The 17114-nt window shown below is 43.4% G+C and overlaps 1 protein-coding gene across 3 annotated transcripts in view; it reads right to left on the reverse strand.

Moving 5' to 3' along the window:
• Positions 1-12091, reverse strand: part of HAAO (3-hydroxyanthranilate 3,4-dioxygenase) — a 56494-nt gene extending 44403 nt beyond the window's left edge. Inside the window, exons 1-2 of one of the 3 annotated variants that reach the window (XM_075595757.1) lie at positions 11933-12091; positions 10610-10722 (exon numbers count right to left, since the gene is read on the reverse strand). In XM_075595757.1, coding sequence (XP_075451872.1) covers positions 10610-10656 — 47 coding nt within the window. In that variant the 5' untranslated portion in view covers positions 10657-10722; positions 11933-12091. Of the gene's footprint in view, positions 1-8242; positions 8481-10609; positions 10723-11932 lie in introns of those variants that run through there. The other 2 variants (XM_075595758.1, XM_075595754.1) reach the window with 2 other exon arrangements.
• Positions 12092-17114: the final 5023 nt, after the last annotated feature.

Raw genomic sequence — 17114 nt, forward strand, 5'->3', positions numbered from 1 at the left:
GCCTCCACCTATGTAGGATTCTATAGGAATGTAGAATGGGCCTAGCATAGGAACCCACCCAGAAACCACATACACCAGGGTTATGGCTAAAAGGTTTACTGAACGAGCAAATAACACAATAACATCACATCACATCATATTGTATAGTAACACAACACAGAGTATCATACTTTCACAGTGCAACATCATCAGTATGCACAACGATATATATGCCACCCTCTGCCTCTAGCTGGCAGCTATAACCTTGCCCCTAACTGTGCTATAACCTCCTTACACAGTATCCCCAAAGTCCTTTTACCCAAAGTCCCAAGAGTCCCACAACCCCACCAACGTGTGGAACAGCGCTGCCCACTAAGATAAAGTGCACTTGGTGACTTGGATAATACCTGCCCGTTGCTCCTGCTACCGGGTGCGCAGATGACCTTTGCTTGGAATCCCTTGCTCCGGGAGATGATCCAAGATGCCTCCGCCTCAACGGTGGGTGGCTCCCGCATGGAGTTATCCACCTTTATAATGTCTCTTATCTCTGCTACTGCAGAGGATGTATTACCATCACAGCACTTGCCAGGATAGTCACGGTTCCTGGCAGGACCTCACTTGTCTAGGTTCTACAGGACCCTGTCCCTAGTCTAAGGGGAGTCCCTGTGGTAACCACAAGCTGAGGTGAGTAGGGCCTAGCTGGGGGCTCAGGGGAGACTTCTGGCCTAGTGCAGGAGGCTACTTTCCTCTCTGCAAAAAAACACCCTCCCCTCTCTGTGTCCCAGCTTCTAACTGACAATCCCTGTCATCACACAACATTGTTGCAACTTTGCAGCATGAGAATCTGTCAGCCTTATTGGCTGTCTGGCTGCCTGTGACCAGGGTGAAAGTGCAGTCCCCAGAGGCTGCTGGGAATTGTAGTCCTTGGTGGCTCTCTTTAACATTGGGGCCTCGTGCACGCTGTGTAATGGCCGCCGCTGCTAACTGCGCATGTGCGAACTGGGGGATATCCCTGACTATGGAGCGTCTCTTCTCACTCCCTGTTATGGCTGCCATATCGCATCTGAGGCTATACGCCACGCGCGCGAACTTCCACGTATGCGCAAACGCACACAAGATGGCGGCGCCCTGTAGCTGATGTCGCCGGGAGCCCCCGGTGACGTGATCACCCCTGCAACTGCCCTCACGCTGTTGCAAGTGAGAGAGAGAGAACCGAATGTCTGGGGAGCCAGAGGGGACCTGGCTATATAGGGAATACTCAGTTCAATTATGTAGGGATGTATCTAACTTGATCTTACTTACTGATAAACATAGCATATCACAGAGTTTTCATACGATTCAATATCAAGAGGTATAATTAGCTCTAACGGAGGTATAGTTATAAATACTCATCTCTTCTTAAATGCATGGTATTTAGAAGATAAAACATTCTCATAAAAGGAGAGAGAGAAAAGCACATATCATCTGTTCATTGCGTATCATTGTTTTTCATATTCTTTCTAAAATGTGAAGGGGTCATGCAGTATATTGAGGGCACGAAAAAGCAAAGCACATGAAAGTGTGCAGTTTTATTTGGTTTTCTCTTGGTGGCTGAAAGAAAGTTTACAGTCACTGAATAAAAAGACAATTGCTGCAAATTAAAGAAAATAGGGCAGAGAAGCAGAATTGTACACAAACTTTCAAGAAAATACCATTAAAATATTCAGTATTTTAATAATCTGGTACACAAAGAGATAACGTATATTTTTAAAAGACATATTTTCCTTCGATGTAAAGTCAATCTGGCTTAGGTATTTATTGGTAAGTCAAACAAAACATGTGTAGCCCTGAGTAGTTTTGGGGCTATAGTTCTGTCCTCCTCCTGGCAGTAATACCTGGTAAAAGCAGGTCGCCAGGAGCAATCATGGGATTTCCCCACACATGCTGTGACTCAGAGATCAGGCTCTGTGTCGAATTAGAGACACAGGGGTGGTGCCTACTGGAGCTTACTTAATGTACTGTAAATTCCTGTTTAGTCAGTTGGTCTCTACCTTGATAGAGACAGGGTACCCGTACCAAGCTGCCAGGGCTCTAGTAGGCTTGAGGCCCTCCCTCCGGGGAGTGTGGGTAGACCCATACCTCCTATCCTACCAGGGGATGGGGGAAGAACTAGAAACACACTTGGTGCCCTTGGCTGGGAGTCAGTTCAGGGACTTCCTGAGGGGGAAGACCTGGTGAGAACTGCTGCTGAATAGTGAAGACCAAATAAAGAGCTGCTGCATTTTGCCTATACCTTCCTGGCCTGAGACTGAGGTTCTTTAGCTTTGCAGAGGATCTTTTGCAGAGACTTCACCCCATACAGCTGGGGGCTGCACAAGATTGAGGTGCTGCACCTATAAGTAGAATTTGGGCACAACCCCAGAAGCCTGTCCTGTTCTTCCCCTCTACTATCCGGCGGGAGACTCAGGGCCCCCTGTTACTTGCAGGTATTCACCACCCAGACCAATGTAACCAGAGCAGTATTTCCCCTAGGGGACCCTATGTGAGATTGAGTGGGGGAAACAGGGTTACACATGTTTAAATAACAGTTTATGGTGGAGAGGGGTAAGGGGTTATCTAAGTGAACCTTGATCTGGAATTGTAGGATGATTTAGCCAAAACCCAACAAAACTGTTTACAACAGGTTTGGTCAATGTTACATATCAGATACATATCTCACCTTCCAAGATGAAAGTTACCCCTATCAAGATGGATGTCCACGCATGTATTTTAATTATATAAATGCAACAGTGAAGGGGGTGCACTATTCTAGCGGTAATAGAAAGTTATATGGTATTTTAACACACATAAAAAAACTAATTTCTCTCCCCAAGCCTTAAAAATTGCATTAAAGTGATAAGGGGGAATTAAGGACACGCCCCAGAAGGTGGGCTTATTCAGTTTCCAATGCAGCTTTTTTTTAAGATAAAAACCACGCTTTTGGGATATCAAATTAGAATTCAACAAAGGAACTGTTGATGCTACGACACTGGAATTCTCATATTTCCAACTGAAGCCTGATGTGTAGTAATATATGTAAGGAATCTCTGTTTGTCTTGTCCAATTATGTGTATGAAACTGTCAGCAAATTATGCTGAATGTTTCTTATAACATATTTTTTTGTAACTAAGCACTGTACTACTTTAGAAGATTAAAGCCAAAATGCAATAAGTACAGTTTTGTGCTCTAATTGAACCTTGCACGTTTTAGAAGTAACTGCATTTTCTGACACATTTTACAATAGATTTTTGTGTGTTAATCATATTTGTTCCTTCCTAGTAAACAGGGGATTGAGGATCCCTAGTAGTAAGATCCTTGGTGGTGGCAGCAAGTTTCAGATATTGTCACAGATTGAGGGGAGATATTACTAATTTTAGGGACCCTGCGATGAGATAAGTGAGTCTGCTAGATAGTGTGACTCAATGTACTGAAACGTCATTTCCTGTAGATTTGAAATACAAACTTTTTTTTTTTTTTACTTGCCTGGTTTGAGAGATTGCAGTAGGTGTGTGTTAGTTAATTGCTAACCTATTACACCTGAATGGTGTGTATGTGTGTGTGTGTGTCTATCTCTAAACAGAGGCTTGTAACGAATTCTTGAGCCTGAGAGTACTGAGCTGTGTGAGTGAATTGCAGTGTGGTTCAAGTGCAGTTGGATTAAGTGTGGAGTTATAACCAGATAAAGATGAAACAAGGTATACAGAAGTACAGTAGCTTGTTAGCTCTTAATACTCCATAATTGTAACAAGGAGCAGGATTGAGAATGCCACTCAACGCACATCTTGCCCCATGTATGTGCATTTGGAGCAGCTGCTCCAGGGAGCATACCGCTGTGGGAAATGTGAGCAGGTGGTATCTTTAGAGTCTCAGATTGCTGATCTGAAGAGGCAACTTGTATCGCCGAACATATCAGAACTATTGAAATTGACTTGATTACACATAGTGTATAAAACCACTTTAAAGAGTTTCATCAACAAGACCACAGTAGGCTGAAACATTTTGGCATAAACATATTAAGAGGAATTACAGGGGTGGTGATAGGGTAAAGAAAGCTTCACAGCAGGAAACCTTGATTTTCCAATGGAAATCTCTATCCTCCCTGAGGTCTGAATATTGACATTGATTTGGGAGCATTTCAATGTAATTCACTTGGAATATATGTGTTCTGTACAGAGTTGATTTAACTTTTAATCAAACATCTAGTCCTGTCAGTAATGCTTAAATATGTGTATATGTGTAGCCCACAATTCTAACTTTATATCCGGAAGTATGTTGACAGATTTGTCGTTATTTCTATTACTGAAATTGCATATGGTTTTAGCCCATAATTCTATTTTTGCTGACAGACTTTCCGTAAATCTATAATTGGATGTAGCATAGAATTATACTATACAATAAGCAGCTATTTTATATATAGTTTGTATATCCATGATGTTCCATATATAGTGGTGCTCTCATGTATGTTTTTTTTAAATATATATATATATATGTAGCCCTGGCCCCCAGCAGCTCCTGGTGACCCCCCTCCCTTGGAGCAGTGCGGTCGCGGGTGCCGCCGGAGCCAGCGCCGGGCCCGACGGCTGCTTCCAAGGGTGGGGGCCGGAGCAGGGAGCCGTGCGCTACCTCCGAGATGCGTCCAGTTGCTGGGGACGCGATCGGGCTGTTGCTAAGGCCGCGGTCGCATCGCTAGGGTCCCGGCGGCTCGGGGAGCAGGGCGCCGCCATAGTCATTGTTGTTGCGCATGCGCAGGAGCCCAATAGCGCGGGAGGCCCCCAGATAGCTCGCGCATGCGCAGTACAGGACTATCAGCCCCCAGGATGCCCAGGGGTAGAGCCACATGACACCAGGGAGTCAATAAGGCTAGAGGATGAAAGCAGAAAGAGAAGGATATTCAGCGCTCGTGCTGCAGATGATAGATATGGAAAATCCCTTTGCTGCAGGTGCATGGAGCGTCTCCCCAAAAGCTCCCACCTCAAGGTGACCCCCCCTATAAAAGGGAGGAGAAAACCCTGAAAAACAAAGTAAGAAAAATGCACAGATGCGCACCAGAGATTAAGTAATTGTCATTTATTAATAAAAATACACAAATAATACTGAGAGGATCCAACCCCACCTCAGCTCAAATAGTTTTACAGCTCAGATTCAGTGACCATATATATGACCTCTGAGATGTCTAAAACCCTAAACAGTATAACACATGGAACACAATAAAAACAAAGCCCGCGAAATGTATCTATCTGCTCTTGCAGAGTCATCCTCTAGCCCTATATATATATATATATATATATATATATATATATATATATATCAATAGCAGCAGTTGGTACTCCAAAATGTACCATTTAGAAAATATTTGCATACGATACCGTTCTGAAGACAGGCATTAAGAGACAGGACTCAAGCATAACGTGATGACACAAATGTATTCAGTGAAACAAAGGGTTACATATAGACCAACATTTCGGTCCCCCAAAAACGGGACCTTCCTCAGGGAGATCCAGGGGGAGACTGAGAACAATGCCACATATATATATATATACACACCCAGGTAATACATGATGAGACACAGCAACCAATGGCCACTCAGCAATCAAACAATCAATAAACCCGCCAAACGTGACATCATATGCAAAAGAGCTTATGTAAGCTAAGTTGTTTACTAACATCATGGGGCTGTCTGTTCTGTGAGGCGCTAGGAGCAACGAGTCCCTGTTAACTGAGTGGCAAGTGGGAAATGGTGTCAATATGTAGTCAAGGCAACTGTCGGGCACATGCACACTGGCACAGCGTCATGGGACTAACCAGTCTATGAGGTGCTCGGAGCAACGCGTCCCTAGAAACTATGCGGCAAGTAGGCGCGGGGCATCGATGAGTAATCAGGGTGACTGGAGGGCGCATGCTCACTGGCCCTGCCTGCAGGGATATGTGAAACATAGGGAAGACGCGTGCGCAGTACTAGCGGGTCTGCTGGTAGCCAAGGAGATGGCCTGGCGCAAGCACAGAAACTCAGAGCACTCCTTAACATAAACTAATGTGAGCCTCGTGGGCTTCCGTGCAACCTCTGATGAAGTCACATTAGTGACGAAATGCATAGGGATTGAACGCTACGACGTATGACGTCATCTTCCCTCACCACATGAGTTCACTGTATTGAGATACAAGCTCAATCCAAAGGACTTTGTGGTAAAAGGGACATTTATGCAGTTACATATTGCTACTAATGTATCCTGGTACTCTGCTTTGAGAGAGCTTGTTAAGGAGTTCTATCAGAAGGACACTTTGTTTTTTACAAGATTTGGCTGAGAGCCAAGGAGGTTTCCCGGCGGAGGCATCAGCTGAAGATGAGTATCATCTCCCTCGGGATCGATTTACTCTACAGTACATGCTTTTTATCTAGCTCCACTTGTGAGTGTGTTTTTTAAAGACTACCATTATTGTCAATTAATAAATTGTGACATAATTACGCTATGTGGCATGCGCCTCTCTTCTTCTTCTTCATTTCCCCCTAGATATTGCTTGGATGTGGTGTATCCTTTGAGAGGCTGCAGCGGAGTCATAGCATCTGACTATATAACACTTATTGGATTGTCTTTTTGAATGGACACACAATTGGTTATTTCTTATATAATTTTTTACATTTTTGTGTGTTTCAATATCAACTACGTAACTATTTACTAGATGTGTATATTGGTGTTTTTATCTATTTAGTGCTGCATATCTGTATTATTATTTTTTTAGGTATCTCTTATTGTACATTATTTATTATATACATTTCTTTTTCTGTCCACATTATCAGCCATTTACCTATAGCCTTTCTACTGGGTTTTATAGCCTTTCTACTGAATTTTATTTACAATTTTATTGTCATTATAGGCTTAGTGTATAGAGTGTGCGCTTACGTTTTGTGTTTTGTGTGTGTATATATGTATATATACACACACACACACACTTACAGTTACATTTTAGTTTTTAGATTTTTTAAATTAAATTATATGTAATAAATCTACTTTTTCATGCATTGTTATATTAAGTGATTTTTTTTTCAACAATGATTAGTTTATTTATTTATTTTATATAATTCAGAATTGATTTATCTTAAAACAGTGCATACTGTATTTGTTTTTTTTTTTCATCGCGGTTGACTTACTGATGTTTTAGTGGGTCATTCTACATTGTCCAAAGAGGCCATTGGGACCATTTTTGCCTGAAAATCCCCACTGACCAATAGGTCGAATCGGACGATATAGAATAGAGCCCGTAATGTGGCATACACTGAAGCAACCACAGCAATAGAAGACAGCAAGAAAGGAAGAGTAATCAAATGAAAATTTGGTGCACATGAAACTTTGGCCCACACTGAACTTGTAGAGACAATCACGTATCAAATAAAATATGTGCATTAAAATAAATACATCACGTGTAAACTTGCTGCACATACATTAACCTCTGCTAAATTACTATTACAGCTCAACCCTCTTATAACGCTGTGCTTGGGGTCCAAAGAATCGTATCGCGTTATTAGTGGATCGCGTTAGAAATTATGTACAATTGTATGCATTGCACAATAAAGTATTTAAGACACCAATAATCGTGTTGTAAAGTATTCATAAACACGAAAATTGGGAGCCACGCTGGCATCGTGTTATAAGCGGATTCGCGTTGTAACGGATCGCGTTATAACGGGGTTGAGCTGTACAAACAGGGTTGCTGTCAGTGGTTTGGTTATATAAGATAATACCATACAAAGTCATATTAAGATGAGAGAACAACTTAAAAGCTATTGAGCAAGAACAAATGAATAAACTAAGGTATGATGCTAAGGAATGAAATCTCAAACAATAGTGTTATAAAAATTGTTACAAACCACTCTTATTCCAAACACTTCAACTTGTTCTGATCAAAAGGAAATACAGTTTGATAACAAATGTGCATTATATCCATTCTTAAAATGATCTTACAGCATGTGCATGTTATGTGAAAAAACATACAGTACACTGTTCGTGTTCTATTTTTGCTTCTATCTAAGTCCTTTGGTCTTTCACTGCTATTGTCTATTATACTATTTGTATTCGCAAATGCTCACACTAAGTAGAACTCATTAAAGGTGATTTACAGTATATTACTGATGAGTGGTATTTGAATGTAATGTCACCAGCCAGAAGACACACAATAATTAAAATCTGAACTATGAAATATACTATATTGTTATTGTCTAAACAGAAAAAAATAGCAATTTTGTACTTACATAAGTTTATTGCACACGGGTGGTGAAAAATATGCTTTGTTCTCTTCTATCCATTTCTTTACATTCACTACTAACCCCATGACTTTGAAAAAGATGTCTTGTTAGGGGAAAGTAAAGGCGTTAGCTACTGTAAAATGCAGAGACAATGTGCATGAAAGCAGAGCACAAATAAAAACCTTGCCATTGCACTCATTCATGTTCTGTATACAAAAGGTTATTCTGTGTTTACTGGCCAAAGGTTGCAGAGAGTACAGATAAAACCTGGTTAAAAGTAGATACAGTTTTAAAAACCTGTTAGTAAAGGGCACATGCAGAAATACCTTACTGAGCATACAGTAGGGTCCAAAGCCCAATGACCAAGCAATCATGTCTGCACATTGTTTATTCTGTACATACTGCATCAGGTGAATGAGATTTAACACATATGTAGAAAACAGCAAACTTTCAATTTAATTCTGCCCTCTGTGATAAATATGTTTGTAAATATACAGGACATTCTATTAGATAAAATTTTCTGGTTTCAGAACTGGGGCTACACCAGTGCAAACACATCAATATATTTATCAAAGAAAAAACATTGAATGCAGTTCTTTTGCACTGATTTTGCCTCAGTTTTGCAGCCGAGAACCTTTAACAAGGTACATCTTCAGTAATGGTAGGGAACAGCATGATTCATATACAAAAAACAAACAAAAATAGAGTGCAAACAGGAAAGCACAGTCAATTTACATTGATAAAATTGTATGTAAAATATAAACAAGTTAAAAACTCACATATACATGTAGCCAGATACCCCCTCTGTGTCGGCACCCCCCCTCACTCTCCATACTCACCTCTGCGGTGCTCGGATGGGGGCGGCCGGGTGGGGGAAGGTGCGGGCGCGTGTGCGAGGAGTGCGCGCATCTTCGGCAATGCGAGTGGATGCCAGTGCGGTGTCGGGAGGAAGATTGATTGCCAGGGACTCCCGGTGGCTCTCGCTGCAGGGCGCCGCCATTGTTGTTTGGTCGCGCATGCGCAGTGAGAGAGTGTAGTGCTGCGGCCATTAGGAGCTTAGGAGTGCGCAGAGGCACGGCAGGGAGCGGCGGCCATTACATAGAGGCACCAGGGGGAACTACAAGCCCCATAGTACATAGGGGCACCCCAAACAGAACGCCAGGGAGCCAATAGCGCGGCTCCAATTCCCTGCACACAGAAAAGATATATTTCGCGCGCTGGAGGAGCACGTCAGTCGGAAGAGGGACAGCAAAGAGTCAGGTAGTGTCCAGGGAGTGGTACTCCTCTGAGCTAGGCCAGACTGTGTCCCCAAGGCCCCAGTTAGGCCCCGAGTCACCAATTAAAGCAGTGATTGCTTTAGAGACAGACCCTTATGTAGGGACTCTACCCTTTATCTATTTGACAGTCAGGGACACAGTGCGACGCAGCGCAGCCCTGCAAGGTGGGTTCTGGGATCAGAACACCACCAACGACGTAGACCCCACACGGTGATATTATCCACGCCGGAATTCACCCCACACGGTGATATTATCCACGCCGGAATTCACCCCACGCGGTGGCGGATGAAGACGTTGGCCTGGACGGAGACCCTGTCATATTCTGCGGGCAGGTATCGTTCCACAAAGTGCACCAACATTGTACAGCCACGTACGGATCACGCTTAAAAGGTGGGGGAACTACTTGGGGACACTTATGTGAGAGAGTGGCCAAGGGCCCGTACAGTATTCAGGACACGGTGTGGGAACACGGTGGTGGGTTGCGCCCCTGCGAGGTGCGTAGGCCAGTTGAACTTCTAGAGGGGTGGGTTATTTCATATTGGTAATCCTGTTACAGTATAAGACTGTTTGCATATCGTATTAGTAAAGGTTATTGTTATTTGCTGTGTGGTACTATTATTTGTTCCTGCACGGGGTCATCCCCAACACTAGGGATCCCGTACAGGTGGAGGCGCTGTCACCTAGTAGCTAATATGTATCCTAGGCTCTCAGTGGCAGAGGCTCAGGTCTCTGTGAGGCAACAGGTAATATCAGCATCAGTGGACTCTTCCCATAAAGGGGTAAGAGAGCTACATACAAAAGGCAGAGTAGAAGAATAAACCTCAGGGCCCGGCGCTACTAGCCCTAAATACAGCGTGCATCACGCGGAGGCTTGTAAATAATAAGTAACCCTGTAGATACCGGAGACTGAACCTATAATGCAGGAACTGCTGCCACTGTAATGAAGTAAGCCCTTCAGGCGATCACATATAGTGGGAACCAGCTGGGAGCGGTGGTTGTGGGGTCCCCCAACGGGAACCGGCAGACCCTCGCAACAACAACCAGACTACCCTTAGTGATAAAACAGCAGTGAACAGACAATGGACGGTGTACTCACGATCCAATCCCAGGTAAGTCAGGATCTCCAGTATAAACTGCGTGCATCCACAGGTAAGCAGGAACAGATGAAAAAAAGAAAAAAAACTAGGAGCACAGCAAAAAGGAGGAGAACTGGAGACAAAATTGAAAAAATAACAAACATTTATTTAATGAGACATAACTAATTAAAAAGAGAAACCTCTAACGCATTTCTCGCATGGTGCGCTTTATCAAAGAATAGTTTCAATGGTCTAAAACAATCTCTTTATAGTCTCCACCCCCAGAAAGCACCGCCTACCTGTGCCCAGGTAAAACAAAACCCCTGGACACAAAACCCCTATGAAAGGGAAACACAGGGAGGAGGCAAAGTATCCTGAAGGTGGGGAACCACAAAGACATAATATACATTTAAAGAAACATGTTAAAAAAGACCAAAAAATCCAAACAATTCAATAAACACATACATATCATCTGTGGAACCATATAATACAGGCGTAAAACTATACAATAAATCAGCAGTAACCAATAACGGTATACATAACTAATTAACCTTAAATCAATATATCATATCAGAATATAATGAAGTTAATAATCACTCAGGACATCATAAATATCTAATCCTGAAATTGAATACCTCACATGATTCAAGATAGTCTAAACACCTGTAAAGATCAATACTAGAAAATGAACGAGAATATCAGAAACTGTAAGGCTAAAACATATTATTTTGTCATGCACATATACATAAAAAATGAATCAGAACAATGCATAACTCTAGTAAAACAGGAACAACCCCCCAGAGGGCAACAGAGAACCATATAAAATATAGACTTAATAATGAGATCATCTGATCAATATCATCCTAAATGCAGATAATATAGAATGTTCAGCGCTCGTGCTGCAGGTATATGAAGTATTGGAATAAAAGTCCAATTCCTGCACGTGTGTGGAGCGTCTCCCCGAACAGCTCCCAAAACAAGGTGATCCCCCCAAAAGGGGGGGGGGGGGGCACCCTGGAATACAAGAAAAAAAAAGTGCACACAATGCGCACAAGGGATTAAAATAATATAATTTATTAATAAACATTTCACTGAGGGGATCCAACCCCACCTCAGTTATAAAAGGTCACACAGCTAGGTTCAGTTACAATGAACATGAACCCTAGGTTATACATTAATTACTCTAAATCCATTAACAGCATGACACACAATAAAATAAAAAACGGAATTGAAGAGACAGTGTAATATGAATAAAACAGAACAATTGATCCTGAATTGATCCTGAATTGACTGATATATAATTAAACAACTATCTAAGACTGGCAGGGGAGACGGAGACTCACACTGAAGCCAAAGGCGGGTCCGCGGCAAACGTATTAAGATCCGGATCACGTCACTGCAGAGATGGAACCACCACCTGGGCTTCTTGCAGGCGCCGTCTCAGCCCATCAGCAACACGCGCAGGATGACCTGTCGTGACCTCTACGCGTTTCGCACTACGCCATGGATATGTGGGCTGTACCATACATCCTGTAAAAAACAGGATTATGGAACACATTCGGTCTATCAAAAGAAAAGACCTGATGTTACCTGTTTCGAAACATTTCACTGATTGCCCTTTAGGCAGTTTATCAAGCTTTCAGTTTTCAGCAGTGGAGTTGGTTTCTATGCCTGTGAGAGGTGGTAATAGATTAAAACTACTTAATCAACGCGAGATGTTTTGGATCCACTCTTTAGATACATTATTCCCTTCAGGAATTAATACGGAATGGGATCTTAAACATTTCTTGTGAATTTGCTTGTTATATGCTTATAGCCGTGTTTTCCCTGCATGTCGCCCCCCCTCACCTTGCCGGCGATCGCAGGTGCCGCCGAGCCCAATGGCGGTCCCGTCGGGCGGCTGTAAGAGTGGGGGCAGTAGGATCCTGCTTCGGGGGGTTGCCGGGGACGCGTGCGGCCCGTTGCTATGGCCGCGATCGCATTGCGAGGACTCCCGGCGCTCCCGAAGCAGGGCGGCAGGGCGCCGCCATTTCGCATGAGTTTGCGCATGCGCAGTGAACCTCTTTATGCGGTGGTCACCAGGGAAGCTTGCGCATGCGCAGTGATAGCGCGCGAGAGGCAGCCAACAGGAGCGCCCCACGTTCAATTTTTCCTCCAGTTCTCCTCCTTTTTGCTTTGCTCCTAGTTTTTCTTCTTTTTTTCACATATACAAAAGGGTCACAATGTATTCGTCACCCCTAATGGATGGGCAAAGGGCACAGCCGGTGTCAGGCATCACCATCCCCCCACCCATGAGGACGCCAGCTACGGCAGCCCAGAGTCTGCGGTTACTTCCATCATCCACAATCGAGGACTTTGTCTGGGACATTGGAACATTTCCATCTCATACCCTAACCATCCGGCTGTGCTTCTTGCCCGTCCGTTAGGGGTGGTGAATACATTATGACCCTTTGGTATGTGTGTTTTTAACTTGTTTATATTTTACATAAAATTTTATCAAGCTATATTGACTATGCTTTCCTGTTGGCGCTCTATTTTTGTTTTTGTATGCTACCCCGCTGATCACGGGAGAATATCGCGCTGCAGGAGGAATACACTCCCCTGGGACACTACTCCAAGTTGTTTGGGAACCGCGTGCACCTTTTCGCTCTCTTGATTCAGATACAACACAGCATTGTTCCGATATCGGAGTACGGAACACATATACCAATCCCGATATATATATATATATATATATATATATATATATATTAGCTTATATGCAGGTTTTAGCACAGCTAAAGATCACAACTGCCACCAGCAGTCAGTCTATGTAAGGCCTATGTCAGTCTGTGCTTCCAGGAACAGAAATAATGTAGTTGTATTAAATTCTACAAGTACCACAGGAGCCTGTATTTCATATGCAATGACTAGTTTGACTGTTTGAACCCAAAAGACATGTACAGTATGTGGCAGTTTAAGTGACGATCCACTGATTTGTCCAGTCACCAATTATATGCAATTATTATTATAAAAGCACTTTCCTCCTATTATACACAGCAACAAATGTAGCTAACCTTACTGTCTCAGGTGCCGTTGCCATTTGTGGTCTCAGCACCAATGGATTATTGCTGCTTGGGGTCCCATTCAGGAGCACAGAGCTCCCGCAGTGTAATCATGGCAGACACTTTTTTTGGTGCCGTTGACCTTTTACTTCTTCGATCACGGTGCCAGTGACCACGAGTCTTGCTACATTTGTATATGGCCTCTGGTAACCTCCAATTGGATTTGTTTTGAAGTTAAGCTGCTGCAAACCCAAAAGTTTGCCAAACCCGAAATATATATATATATATATATATATAAATATATATAAATATATATAAATATATATAAATATATATAAATATATATAAATATATATAAATATATATAAATATATATATATATATATATATATATATATATATATATATATATATATATATATATATTTCGGGTTTGGCAAACTTTTGGGTTTGCAGCAGCTTAACTTCAAAACAAATCCAATTGGAGGTTACCAGAGGCCATATACAAATGTAGCAAGACTCGTGGTCACTGGCACCGTGATCGAAGAAGTAAAAGGTCAACGGCACCAAAAAAAGTGTCTGCCATGATTACACTGCGGGAGCTCTGTGCTCCTGAATGGGACCCCGAGCAGCGATAATCCATTGGTGCTGAGACCACAAATGGCAACGGCACCTGAGACAGTAAGGTTAGCTACATTTGTTGCTGTGTATAATAGGAGGAAAGTGCTTTTATAATAATAATTGCATATAATTGGTGACTGGACAAATCAGTGGATCGTCACTTAAACTGCCACATACTGTACATGTCTTTTGGGTTCAAACAGTCAAACTAGTCATTGCATATGAAATACAGGCTCCTGTGGTCCTTGTAGAATTTAATAAAACTACATTATTTCTGTTCCTGGAAGCACAGACTGACATAGGCCTTACATAGACTGACTGCTGGTGGCAGTTGTGATCTTTAGCTGTGCTAAAACCTGCATATAAGCTAATAGAAAATAAAATATATAAGAAAAGGGATTTATAATTGTAGCACTGTTCCTCCCCCACCCCCCCAGTGGGAGATGCACAGATTCTCCTAACTGTGTGTGGTGCGGATACCTGTTAGGGTCTGAAGAGCTGAGTTTGATCTGCGCTGGTATGGAGATCAGGACAGGCTTATGTTCTTTCTATAGTTCTCCTGGTGTTAGCGCTTCCAGCCATAGTGGGCTCCAGGGTGTCCAGAGATCAGCCCCCACTATTGCACACGTCGCCCTCCTGCCCAAGGACTGATACTTAGACAGGATTGTAATGAACAAGGGTCTTTATTGCATGGCATGCACCCACTGCAGATGGTTCCATACAGTGATGCAGAGTCTCAGGTCCCAGGCCTCTGGATGGTGACTGCCTCTGGTCGAGTTGAAGCAGATGTTCCCCCAGCACAGAGGCTGGGAGTGAGCACGCTCATCCCACCAAGGAATAGAGCTCTACTGCTCTCTCTTACTCCTCCAGAGCAGGCCTGACTAAATTTGCCACTCCCTCCTAGGAGGAACCAGAAGGGGTGGGCTCATGGTCTATACCTATACCAGATAGGCTTACACAGGTAATGAGTCACCACCACACTTCTGTCACTCATAAGAGGGGCATGAGGGGGGGTCAAAAAGCCCATAGATTAACCTGTCATAGCCTAAACTGCTAGGAGTTACATGACAGGGAGGAGAGATAGGCCAGAAGATACAGACCATGTTACATTCTCTCCTGGATGAAATGCCTAACGCCCTCGCATGGGACCAAATTTAGTGCACCATCTATCAGTCTTGGACCTGAAAGATAACATAGGTTACACATAACCATACATGTTATAATCAACAAAAAACAAATCATCCACTGACTACAGCGATGATATATACTATTACTCTTTAACCAACAGAATGCAAAACACTATTTATAATACTTTGGATCAGGCTTCTTAGTAGCCCATCCCTCAAAGTCCTTCACCCAAACAGAGTATACCTTAGGGCAGGGGTCTCCAAACTCAGTCCTCAAGAGACACCAACAGGCAAGGTTTTATGGATATCCCTGCTTTAGCACAGGTGGCTCAATCCGTGGCTCAGTCTTCAATTGAGCCATTGATTGAGCCACCTGTGCTGAATCAAGGATATCCTGAAAAGCTGGCCTGTTGGTGGCTCTCGAGGACTGAGTTTGGAGACCCCTGCCTTATGGGCACCCGCTTGTTGGCGAATTTCCACTCTGTCCATATATATACATGTCCTTATGAGCTATTCCCTCATGATAGCACAAATATTAGACTCAGTCACAAATTCTGTGTAACTAGTTTTGGACTGTAAATAATCAGTGACCGCCAGCTTAAGACACTCATGCCGGTGATCTTCTATTTAATGCATAACAGGTTCTGGCACGTAAGGGAAATTATAGCTATGGGACTGACGATATCTGTTCTTTATGGCCCGATCAGCTCGGCTAAGCCTCAGGACCTTATGACCAGGTCCCTGGCCAGGTAATACCCAGAACCCTGGGTCATTAGGGTCCAACTCTTGATACAGTATAGAGGGGCCCTTAGGTATTCGGACACTCAGATTAATCTCCCCCTATCTCTTACGGAGAGCCTCAGCCGATTCGTCTGGAGAGAATGCAGCTTCTTCCCACCAGTGATCCACTATTGAACCACTGATCAACACAAACCTAGTGTATTTTATATCATGGGCATAACCCTGAAACATGGGGTCCAACGATTTAAGGGGTTTCCTGGACAAAGATTTAGGTCTTGGCCCTAAAGGTCGGTTGTGTACTTGAGAAGATACCCAAGAGGTATCAGATAGATGAGATGTGGACCTAGAGCAATCCCTATAGGACCCAAACGATCCTCTAGATGAGGATCTTTTGTTACAAGATAACATAGGCATGGTACATTCGGATTCATCTGTATCACTATCCCCCCTCCCATAGGACCAATCCCGCATATGAGAGGACAATCCAGGGCACACGGTGTCACTGTGGAATGCAGACAATACAAACGTGGGATAACAGGATCAACAGAAATGCACCCAATATCACCAGGTGTAGCGATAGGGCACATAATACAGGTGTCTCTGGGAAAAAAAATACAGGTGTCTCTGGGAAAAAAAACAGGGGCTGAAGATGGCGGAGCAACCTCCGAGACACAATGTCCATGGCCAGGGCATTGTACCACAAAATAGGGGGCACTTGGCGGTAAGGGTTCCAACTTCACCACAGTGGGTGCCAGCGGTGAGTTAGAAACAATGGGGACGGCAACAGATGCCAACTTTGTGATGTCAATGTCCTGCGACAGTCTCACAAGAGCACTTGTCTGGCTCAAGTTCAAAGACTCCAGTGAGGACGTCACTTCCGATTAAAACGGAAGTAGGTCACCGGGCTACTCTCCAAACAGGGTCCTGCCTGGTGGCTCCACATCGGTGTAGGCCGCAACGGACTCCTGTTGGCGGAAAAGAGGGGAAGTCTC

The sequence above is a fragment of the Ascaphus truei genome, chromosome 4 (genome assembly GCF_040206685.1).
Source record: "Ascaphus truei isolate aAscTru1 chromosome 4, aAscTru1.hap1, whole genome shotgun sequence".
NCBI lineage: Eukaryota > Metazoa > Chordata > Amphibia > Anura > Ascaphidae > Ascaphus > Ascaphus truei.